This window comes from Lacerta agilis, chromosome 1 (assembly GCF_009819535.1).
Source record: "Lacerta agilis isolate rLacAgi1 chromosome 1, rLacAgi1.pri, whole genome shotgun sequence".
NCBI classification, from domain to species: Eukaryota; Metazoa; Chordata; class Lepidosauria; order Squamata; family Lacertidae; genus Lacerta; species Lacerta agilis.
In genome coordinates, this window is record NC_046312.1 from 123750703 (window position 1) to 123762798 (window position 12096).

General features: G+C 45.8%; 1 protein-coding gene across 1 annotated transcript in view; it reads left to right on the forward strand.

Moving 5' to 3' along the window:
* Positions 1 to 12096, forward strand: part of FAM117B (family with sequence similarity 117 member B) — a 43889-nt gene that overhangs the window by 11671 nt on the left and 20122 nt on the right. The window contains 2 exon segments of the mRNA XM_033151956.1: positions 5422 to 5617; positions 5956 to 6165. Of these exon segments, the coding sequence (XP_033007847.1) occupies positions 5422 to 5617; positions 5956 to 6165 (406 nt within the window).

Below are 12096 nucleotides of genomic sequence, written 5' to 3' on the forward strand. Positions count from 1 at the left end.
TGGTGTGGACAACCAGAGAACAACAATGCACATGTGGACTCTAGGAGAAAGCCAGTAGTACTCTCAGTAAGTGAGAAAATTGCATCTGTCCCTTCTCCTGCGGGGCGTGGGTGAGATCATGATGATCAATAGTGCAGATAGGTAATTTTAGCTCCTGGGCTTAATAGTGGAGGGTGGCCTTTAGTGGGCCATGCACATAACTTCAGTTGTGAAGCGCACAATTAACGCTTCTCTTTCCCCCACACCACCAGCTGTTCTGTGCTTTACAATTCCTTCTACATTCCTGCTATGTTAGAGCAAAATCCAAACAAATAAAAATTGCCAACCCTGATTTAAAAAAAAAAAATTGTAATGAATATTCTCAGCATGTGCAGTTTCACATATTAAACTCACTTAAATTATAGCACCATGGTGACTGCGGAACTAAAATGGAATTTGCTTCCGCCGCCTGGATGCTAAGTACATTTATCGAGCAATAAGCACCGTTGCGTTGTGAGAAATGACGAGACCTATTTTTAAGTAAAAATAATGCAAGAAGAATCTGTAACCATGGGCATGTCTAGCCAGCTGCCCCCTAACTTTAATTATTATTATTATTTTTAAAATAGGAATAAAGGATGCTGCAGTGACCGATATCAGCCCTGCTGGGCTCCAGCACATCACCTGCCACTCTCTGGGGACCTTCAGGGCTGTGGCACTGTTCAGCCCGAGCCGCACCGCTGGTAGTGATGCCGGAAAGCTTTTGCTGAACAGTTGGCATTTAAGAAGAGTTTAAAGGACATGGCATTGGTTTTGATTGACAAGAAGGCAGAAGAGGTTTTAACCGGCTTAGGACCCTCAAACCTAAGGGACCGCCTCTCCTGGTATGTCCCAGGTAGGACCTTAAGGTCCTCAAATAATAATTTGTTGGAGGTCCCGAGCCACAAGGATGCTAGGTTGGCTTCAACTAGGGCCAGGGCCTTCTCAGTACTGGCCCCGACTTGGTGGAACAGTCTGGCGCAAGAGACCAGGGCCCTGCGGGATTTGGCATCTTTCCGCAGGGCCTGCAAGACGGAGCTGTTCCACCTGGCCTTTGGGTTGGTTTCAGTTTAACCCTGATGTTTCGTTCTTTTGGGGTGGTTGGTGGGCTACTTAAAAATGAGGCTGAAGTTTAGATTTAGTTTTAAATTGTATTTTAATCTGTATTTTAATGAACTGTTTTATGTTTTTGTTGTGATTTTATTGGTGTTAGCCGCCCTGAGCCCGGTTTGGTGGGGAAGGGCAGGGTATAAATAAATTTATTATTATTATTATTATTATTATTATTATTATTATTATTATTATTATTATTATTACCGGTATATCACCAGAGCGATACGGCAGTTAAGAGTGTTCATAACTTTGGGCGTGGTTTCAACCTCTTTTTGGCTGTGAAACGCGTAGATGCGCTTTAGGCAATGTGTCTCAAACTAACCTACCTCATAGGGTTATCGTGAGGCCAAAATTGTTGTTCTGAGATCCTGGGAGGAAGGGTGGGATACAATTTTAACAAGCAGATCGTTGCTACAAGCTGCGACAGCAGGTTTTCGCTTCTATATATGGGGCGTCGCACTAGGCGTGGGAAAAGGATAGGATTGCCTCCTTATCAGGTTTTAACCTGCCAAATTTATTTCCTTCTGCACTTCCTGGCCCCACGCCCCTTTCTCAGCCTCAGGGTTAGTAGTTAATGGGCAAATATTTAATGTGAGAAAGGATTGCGCCCCAGGCTATAATGTGAGTTGGATTGGTGGAGGATCTGCCATCAAGCATATTCAACAGTGGAACAGTCTCCTTCAGGAAGTTGTGGACTCTCCTTCCTTGGAGGCTTCTAAGCAGAGGTTGGATGGCCATCTGCCATGAATGCTTTAGCTGAGATTCCTGCATCGTAGAGGGTTGGGCTAGATGACCCTCGGGGTCCCTTCCAACTCTACAATCCTATGATTCCATGAGGACATCTCTGATGCCTCACTGTGGCTGGCACAGGGAATAGCACGGAAGTAATGAAACAGAGGGGTTCAGGAGCGAGCCAGCTGCTCTAGAATAACAGACGCCCAAATTGGAGAATGATGGACAATTTGAAAGGGTTGATACAGTAATGGGTAAAACTCTTACATATAAGAACTGGAGCCTGGCTTAACAGATTGGGAAACTGAAAAAGGAGTGGAGAGCCAAGCCTCACAGAGTCCCATCCCACAAAATGGCTTGGAGACAAATCCTGTTGCTCTAAACCAGGGGTCAGCCACCTTTTTCAGCCGTGGGCTGGTCCACCGTCCCTCAGACAACGTGGTGGGCCGGACTATATTTGGGGGGGGGGGATGAACGAATTCCTATGCCCCACAAATAACCCAGAGATGCATTTTAAATAAAAGCACACATTCTAGTCATGTAAAAACACCGGACAGGCCCCACAATTAACCTAGAGATGCATTTTAAATAAAAGGACACATTCTACTCATGTAAAAACATGCTGATTCGAGGACCGTCTGCGTGATGGATTGAGAAGGCGATTGGGCCACATCCGGACCACGGGCCTTAGGTTGCCTACCCCTGCTCTAAACGCTGTTTGCCTGCACCTTTCCTCTGCCTCTGGAGCTGGCCCCATGTGGACTAGGGATCAGCAACTGGTGGCTCATGACTAGATTGTAATACAAAAAAATAGAACACGAGCAATAAAAGGAGCAATAAACGTACAATTAAATATATTTAAGACAGATATGCCACAGACCACTTGAATGAAGCTTGCAGAAGAAGAAGAAGAAGAAGAAGAAGAAGAAGAAGAAGAAGAAGAAGAGGAGGAGGAGGAGGAGTTTGGATTTGATATCCCGCTTTATCACTACCCGAAGGAGTCTCAAAGCGGCTAACATTCTCCTTTCCCTTCCTCCCCACAACAAACACTCTGTGAGGTGAGTGGGGCTGAGAGACTTCAAATAAGTGTGGCTAGCCCAAGGTCACCCAGCAGCTGCACGTGGAGGAGCAGAGACGCCAACCCGGTTCACCAGATTACAAGTCCACCACTCTTAACCACTACACTACACTGGCTCACAGAGCACTGATAGTCCACAGACCACAGTTTGGGAACCCCTGTAATAGGCATTACCCTTGGATTAGGAAAAAGGAATGGAGACGAGGAATAAGACGAAAGCAAGCATTAGAGCCACTGCTTCTTCACTGGCCAGCAGAGGGAGTCAGGCTGGTCTTTCTCCCTTGCCATGTTGATTTCCTAGAAGGCAGGGAAGTGTCAAAGCTGCACCTATGGTAGCGGTAGGCTACTGTGTAACAAGTGACCATGTTGTCCTGTTCTTTAAATGAGCAGCGTATGAAGAGGAAATTATATACTTGGAAGGGATTGTCATATTCCTTCTGTAAAAGCAAATTTAAACATTTCCACATATTCAGTATATTCAGACCAACATTCTTAGGGGCAAACTGGACACAAAATGGGGGTGGAGGGAGTTGTTGCTATTATTGCTATTATTGCTATTATTTATTTATATTTTATCTTTATTTAAATATTATGAATTACGTGGAAATTGTTTCAGTTTGGTTGTGTACTTTATGATGTTTCCCCCCCCCTCTTCTAATTATGAGCTTTTGCTCGTGCTGCCAGCTGTCTTGAGCATGGTTTGAACTGTGGAAAGGTGGCATCGAAATAAAATTCTGTCCGTGGTCCATGGATGTACAGTCATACCTCGGGTTACAGACGCTTTGGGTTGCTTGTTTTTGGGTTGTGCACCGCGCCGAACCCAGAAGTACTGGAACGGGTTGATTCCAGGTTTTGGTGCTCGCACATGCGCAGAAACGCTAAATCGCGCTGTGCGCATGCGTAGAAGTGCCAAATTGCAATCTGTGCACGTGCAAAACGCAGCGCTGCGGCTTGCGAACGCTGCGGGTTGCGAACGTGCCTCCCACAAGGCTCACGTTCACAATCCAAGCATCCACTTTATTTCTGCTGCTGTTTTCAAAATGGGAGGTATTGGAGGTGATGTTAAGGCTGTGTTTGTGCTGCAAGGGGCCAGCAGACAGATGGGAATAGGCCAAACTACTGGTCTCATGTACCAGTTCAGCACTGTCTGCTCAGCTCCGCAGTGACTGAAGTGCTCTGGTTATCTCCCCGCTTGGACTACTGCAATGCGCTATACGTGGGGCTACATTTGAAGGTGACCTGGAAACTGCAACCAATCCAGAATGCGGCAGCTAGACTGGTGACTGGGCGCAGTTGCCGGGACCGTTATAACGCCGGTCCTAAAGGATCTACACTGGATCCCAGTACGTTTCTGAGCGCAATTCAAAGTATTGGGTGCTGACCTTTAAAGCCCTAAATGGCTTCGGCCCAGTATACCTGAAGGAGCGTCTCCACCTCAATTGTTCAGCTCTAAGGGCCTTCTGGCAGTTCCCTGTAGCTACAGTGAACCAGGCCGAGAGCCTTCTCAGTAGTGGCATCCTTCCTGTGGAATTCCCTCCATCAGTTGTCAAGGATATTAGTGACTATATAACCTTTAGAAGACACCAGAAGGCAGCAACACTGCATAGGGAAGTTTTTAAAATGTTTAATATTTTATCATGTTTTTTATATATGTAGGAAGCTGCCCAGAGTGGCTGGGGCAACCCAGTCAGATGGGAGGGGTACAATTAATAATAATTATTATTATTATTATTATTATTATTATTATTATTATTATTATTATTATTATTATTATTATATAGTAGTAGTAGTAGTAGTAAGAAGAAGAAGCCTTTCCCAGCACTGCCAGGAACAGAAACTAATGGAAAGTGAGACCTTATGCATGCAAACCACCTTCAATAACCGTTCTCCATGCAGGAGGTACCTACGTACCCTGCACAAATTTAATAAAAAAATAATAAAAATAATTTATTATTAATAATAATAATTTCTATGATGGAGCGCTGTATCTTAAAACAAGACCCAGCCATGTCAGCTGGCTTCCCACGCCCGCGGGTGACGCCCGCGATGAAAACACGCGTGCGGTTTGCGTGAAACGCCTCCGCAAGCTGTCACTTCAGCTCCCGTCTTTCCTCTCGACGACGCTGCCCTTTAAGCCTCACCCCACCCCGCGAAGCGCGCGCGCCGCTCACACACGCGCGCGCGCTCTCACACACACATATAGACGGACCCCCCAAGGCCACGCCCCTCGCCCAATCAGAGCGCTGTAGCGGCAGCAACGGCGCCGGACGGGCTTCCAATTGGAGACGCGGTGCGGCCACTATTGTTGATGAGGCGCCGGAGCGGTCGCATCGGCCGGAGCGGCGTCCCGCTCGTGTGTGAGGAGATCTATATTGCTGAGGGGGGGCTGGCTGATTGATTGACTGACCGACCGGCGACGGCGGCTCTTCCCCTTCCCCCCCCCTCCCAACGGCCGTTCTCCTTAACGCCGTTTACCTCAGAGCCGGCCGAAGGATGTCTTCTCACCCGCCGCGCGTGAGGCGAAGCGGCTCGCCGACCCGGCCACCCCTGGCGGCGGCGGCGGCGGCGGCGGGAGCCGCGGCTGTGGCGGCGGGAGCAGGCGGGCGCCTGCGCCAACAGCAGCCGCCTGCAGCCCATGCGGCGACGGTGCCTTTCCAGCTCAAGCAGCACGGCAGCCCCACGAGGGGCGGCGGCGGCATTTCACGCGCGGCGGCGGCGGCGACGACATCGCCTCAGCCGCCGCTCCACCACCTTCTTCTTCTTCTTCGCCGCCGCCGCCGCCTCCTTCCTCGCGCACCGCCAGCCCGACGCGCCCGGCGCCCGGTAATGGCAGCGGCGCGCGCAGCGGCGGCGGCAGCCCTGCCGTAGCCACGCAGACCCCTGCCGCCGCCGCCGCCGCCCTCCCTCCTCCTCCACCTCCTCCGCCGCCTTCCACGCGCGGCAGTCCCACGCGCGCTAGCGGGGGCGGGCCTCGCGGGAGCCCCCCTCGGCTGCACCAGCTGCCGCCGCCGCCGCCCCCGCGCCGCCATTGCCGGGCTCGAGCCCTTCGCCTTGCTCCTCCCCGGTTTCGCCGCCTGTGCCCGAGAGCAGCGCCTGCTCGGCCGCCGCCGTGGTCTCTTCGTCGTCCTCCGGGGGAAGGATCCGGCACCGGCAGAGGAGGAGGTCGCCCGAGCAAAGCAGGGCCTCTCCGGAGAGGAAGAGCCCGAGTTCGCCTGTTTGCAAAGGTGAGGGGTGGGGTGTTTTTTTTTTGGGGGGGGGCGCGGTATCTTAAGAGGGGCGTGGGGAGGGGCACGTAGGGTGGAGGAAACCTGAGCCCGAGCTGCTGCCAACTGGCCCTAACCATACCGGGAGCCTGCTTTTCTTGTCGAGCAGATGGCATGGGCTTTCTGGCAAAGCTGGACCACGAGGCCGGCAGGGCTTTGGGCATCTCTGCACATTCCTTGTGGAGCCCTTGGCCCTGGACCCCCTTTTTGGGTGGGGGGTTGTTGTCATTTCTCACCTGTTATTTGCAGATCCTGTGACTTGGCTGTGGTGCTTTGAGTAAACTTCCTTACCCCCATAATTTCTGGAGGCTGACTCGCCTTCCTTCCTAGGGAGCTGTGTTTCCATGGCACAGTGTACAGAGGGACCTGTGGAAAGGAAAGCACAGCGAAGCATGGTGTGGTGCTTGAAAAGAGATCCGGGCGGCGAAAGGATGTGTCTAGACATGTTTCACTTTAAATAGGAGCATGGCAAGCTGCATGGTACGGAGCCCATCTAGTTCCATTCTGTCTACCCTGACTGATAGTGGCTCCCTAGGGTTTCAGGCAGGGAGTCTCTCCCAGCCCTGTTTGAAGATGGGATTGAACCTGGGACCTTCTGCATGCAACGCAGATGCTCTTGTTTCGGCCTGGTTTTACAGTGCAGCTTTACATTGATTTGTGGTGGTAAAACATTACAAAGTATAATATAAGGTGATGGTAATTGAGGGTTGAAGGGGAGCTAGTATGTCATTTAATAATATTTTCTGATCTTTGAAAGCAATCGTTCAGCTGAGTGGGGAGGACTTACTTTTTTGCAGCAGACAGTACTCTTCAGTTTGGGTAGTTACCAGTACATGTGTCCTCCTTTACACACTGGTAAGTTTCAACTAATGTGTCTTGTTGTGCAAATTAGGTTTTGGAATACCTGAGCTCTAGTATTCACAAGTTTCTCTGAAATGAGTAGGTGAGATACTTCTATAGGATCTGTAGAATTGACACCAGGATGGAAGTATTTGCTTTGGTGACCCTCCCTCTGTTGAGAAAACAGTGGCCTTGAGCCTCTCTGTTCACGGTTCCATGGCTGAGTACACACCATACATTTAAAGCATATGACTGATTCCTCAAAGAATCCTGGAAACTAGTTTAATGGTAGTGTGAACTGTAGCTCGGGGGGGGGGAAGTAAACTACAGTTCCCAGGATTTGGGGAAAGTCATGCCTTTAAACATATGGTGTGTACACAGTCTATATCTTTTTAGGTTCAGGCTGTAGTCTATACACTACAGGACAGATCGTGCAAGGGTTTAATACCAACCTTAGGGAAGGAAAAAGACCACAGAAATTCGACTTATGTTGGTAGCCTTCTCCATGCAGTCAAGAGGTAGGAGCAGAACAGTGCACTACTTTATCCAATGAAGATACAAAATGTTAAAGTCAGTGACAATCATAGTGCCTTGGAATACAGTGGTGCTCCGCTAGACGAATGCCTCGCTAGACGAAAATTCGCTAGACGAAAGGCATTTGCTAGCGGAAGGCTGCCCCGCAAGACAAAAAAGTCAATGGGCTTGCCTCGCAAGACGAAATCCCCCCACCCGCAAAAACTGCTGTTTTGCATTGGTGCTTTGCAAGACAAAAATCGCTATACGAAGACACTCGCAGAATGAATTATTTTCGTCTTGCGAGGCACCACTGTACTCAGGACCTCCCTAAGTAGTCTGTTGTCTTACACCAGTGGTTTTCAACTGGTGTGCTGGGGCGCCTTGAATGATGGTCAGGTGCAGCACCATTTATTTATTTATTGCTTCCCTACAATTGTTTTTTTTTTTTTTAAGGCTGCAATCCAGTGTACGGTAAGAGAGCCCAATGCAACTTAGTTGAACATGTCTGAGTAAATAGGTATAGGGCCCTGCTGGAAACTCCACAGGGGAGCTGCAGAAAGAAGGGAGCTGTGGGCTCAAAAAGGTTGAAATCCTCGTTGTACGCACATGTAATTCATGCACTTTCAACCATACTGTTTGAAGTCCGTCTAGTTGAAATTGCACAAGTTAAATGCAAACAAGGCAGAGAGCTTAGAAGCACTTTTTGCACTGGGTCTTCCTGGGCTACCTGGTGCTTTTAAGCACTCTGCCTTCCTTGGGCTGCAGCAGCTAGGCCTCCTCCGTGCATTGGTCCAGAAGGCTAGGGATGCTTCTAAGTGGGCAGTTTGAGTATACATGTTTTTGCATATATGTAGAACCCTTGGAATTGAATCCAAACATATGTTGTGGTTGTGTTGTATTTGAAACTGTTTACTAGACAGTTGTGAATGCAAAGAAGAGGTAATTTTTTTATAGACAGGCAGCAGCCATTCGAGGCAAGTCCAATTGACATGGGGCCTTTGGACCCGGAAGAGGGTGGGGCACACTTATGCATGCTCTGCCATCGTGCATGGGAACAGGGAACAGAACCCCTGCACGAAATTGTCGCCGCCTGTAGTGAGATTGAGAGGTTATTGGAAATTTGTACACTACTATTGTTTGAACAAGCATAAAATATCCATTTGCCTGGTTATCTTTGGGATGTTACCAGTGCTATTTTGCAACCACACAGGGAAGCTTCTATAAAATGGAGAATTCTTTCTTGCACCCCCCCCAATTTCCTTCACCGTGCCATGAAATACTAAACAGATGTGTGGGCAGGTAGACTAGCAAAATTTATTGCAAAAGTAGCTAGATTGTACTAAAGAAGCATATCCTAACAACTAAGTACTTCCTTTTTTAATTTAAAGAATACAAACTTTTAAGGACAGAAGAATTTGAAAACATCCCAAGATGTCCTTATGAGAAATGTGGTTAGGATTAGGATAGCATACATATTTTCAGCAGGCTTATTTGATGGCAGGCCTCATTGAACTTGGTGTGACTTCCCAGTAAGAATGTGTAGTAGAATCAAGCTGCATAATTATGAACAATAGGTTTCTTTTCCTTACACCTTGGAAAAACTAGAAATGTGATCTAGAAAGGATCAGTATTGAAACTACTTGCATGGATTATACGTTTCATCTTTGACCAGAGTCTATCTGGTCAAAGCTGAGCCTTTTATTGGTTGTTTCAAGTATCTTTAATGAAAAATAAGACCCACTCTCAACTGTAACATTGTTTAGGATTGCAGCCTTAGTCTGCAAGACAGTCTTGACTTGTCGTTATCAATTGCTATGGACTTTGGAAAGTGTGACTGCTTTTTAAGCTTTCTTTCAGCCTTGAAGAGAGCTATGAAAGAGTAATTATTCTTGAGGCCATTGTTCAGAAAACCTTTATGTCCTGAAGGCTCTTATCATTGATACGTATAATTGATAATAGCACTGAGTCAGAATTTGTTACGGGAATGACTAGTATGTTGCCCCACCTACCTTTTAACTAAATTTTCAAACACTTAAGAAATTTACAGTTAATAGCTTTGTGGCATGCTGATTTTCTATGTGGCTATTGGAATGCCTTTACTTGACAGGAGATAGGAAGGTGGAAATAGAAGTTTGAAGGGTTAAACATATCTAGGAATTTTGTTTCCCAAATACTTCTCAAAAATAAACTGAAAGCAAATAGGTAAATAACATAAATCTCCATTGATTTGGAAAGATGGACACTACTTAAATTTAGTATTTGCGGTAAAAGTTAATATACTTAAGATTAATGAATGCTGCAAATAAGAATATACCAGTATGTGTTGTGTGGTATTTATCTACACATCCCCCAAGCATACTTTCAAAAGATTAATGCATTATTTCAGGGATTTTATTTGGGATAATGCTTCACTTTGTATATCATTTAAAAGAATGTGTTTGCCTATATTAGAAGGCGGATTAAATTTTTCTGATATTAGTTTATACCACAAGACAAAAATGTTAACACATATACATGAGTGCCAAGTTTATTTTTTATGAATACTCCAGCAGGTAGGATTTGAGCACAAGAGCACTCCTGTATTTTCCAGAAACTGATATTCAGAAGAATTACCGGTACTGCCTCCAATTGTGTGGAGGTAGGGCAGCAGCCGTCATGGCTAGTAGCCACTGATAGCCCTAACTTCCAAAATTGTGTTTAATCTTTGAGAACCATGAGCATCACTGCTTGCTGTAGGAGCAAGTTCCATAGTGTGCTGCAGAAGAAGCACTTCCTTACAAGTGTCCTGAATCTTCCAGCTTTCAGATTCATTTAATATGCACAAGTTCTAGTTTTATTAGATAGGGAGAAAAACTTCTTTTATCCACTTTCTATGCAGTGCATAATTTTATAGATTTCTATCACATCACCTCTTACTGCAACCTTTCTGGGGGGGGGTGTCACTCCATCCCCTTGATCATTTTATTGCCCTTTTCTGTTTCCAGCTCTCCAGTATCCTTTTTCAGTTGAAGTGAAGAACTGTACACAGTATTCCAAATGCGATCGCACCATAGATTTGTGTAACGCCATTATGATATTGGCACCTTTTATTTTCAGTTTCTTTCTTCATGATGCTAAGCATAGAATTTGCCTTTTTCTTAGCTGCCTCACACTGGATCAACATCTTCACTAACCTATCTATTATGACCAAAGGTTTGTCCCCATGGGCATGTAATGTGAAAGATTTTTTGACCCAATGTGCATCACTTTCTGTTTGCTTACATTTAATTGCATTAGCCATTTTATCACCCATTCACTCAGTTTGGAAAGGTTCTTTGGTCCTTCTGTGATCAAATTTGTAATTTGTACACAAGGAGGTTGCCTGGAAGGAATAGAAACAAGATAAACCAGATTATACAAGGCACTGGATGCATCAGAGTCCCATACATGGACCAGAAAGCTTACAACATAAACTGAAAGCTTGCAACAGTTTGCAGATTGTATTGTTGAGGCTACATCTCTTCCATTTTCATGATATAAATTTTCACCACAGGTCAGATGACTGCATTTTCTTTCCTTTATTTTATTTTAGTTTAATTTAGTTCCCATTAGTTCTCCATTATTTATTCAGCTCCATTGCTGGAAGTAACCAGAAAATAAGGATTCTTAGTATGGAGTGCAATAAAAGAAACTATTATTTCAGCTTGAAATACAGAGAGAAATTGATTTTGTGCACTTGCACAGTAAATTTCCCCCTCTCAAATAAAATTTGCTTTTAGGAGGGCAACTCAGTTCTACATATTAAACCTGTTCTGGGGTGTGTGTGTGCATTTTTAAAAGTGTGTGTAGAGAGAGGGAGCTGCTTTGATGGAATACTGTTCAGTATCTGGAAACAAGGACTTGGATCTAAAATTTTCCACTGTGTGAATGGAGGGGGGTTCCCAATTTCCATACATAACAACCCCTATGACTACAAGGGACTTTTCAGGGGATCTATGGTGGTGGTGGGGTAAATATTGGTGCTCTCCTTTCTGCTCATGCAGCTGGATCTAAACATAAAGTAGGGCATTCATAGTATTTGGCCTGTAGTTGATAGTAAATGTAAATGCAAGGCCTCTTTTAGTGGGAATATCTGCAAGCTGAATCTTACATTTGACCCTGGTATGAATCCTACCTACGGTAATCCAATTATACCAATGCTTGCATTATTCAGTCTAGAGGCAAGAATAGCAGTAAACAGTTTTTGATCCTGATAAAGTAAATATATGATTCTATAGAATCTATATTCCTAGAATTCTTCCATATGTCTGAAATAGGGCCCTCCTCAGTTCATTAAAGTAATCTCTAAATATGGCACTAGGATATCTCTGAACTGTTGCATTTTACTAATAGCACTATTCCTACTTTCGGGGTCTATTTGTTTTTCAGTGAATCTCTTCACTTTCTCCCCGCTGCCATTGAGCCTTGGAGCTTATATATATACTGGATGAGCAATCCCTATGATTTTCCAGAGGCTACATTCTGCCTCTTAGAGATGCTTTCTTGTCAATGCATAAA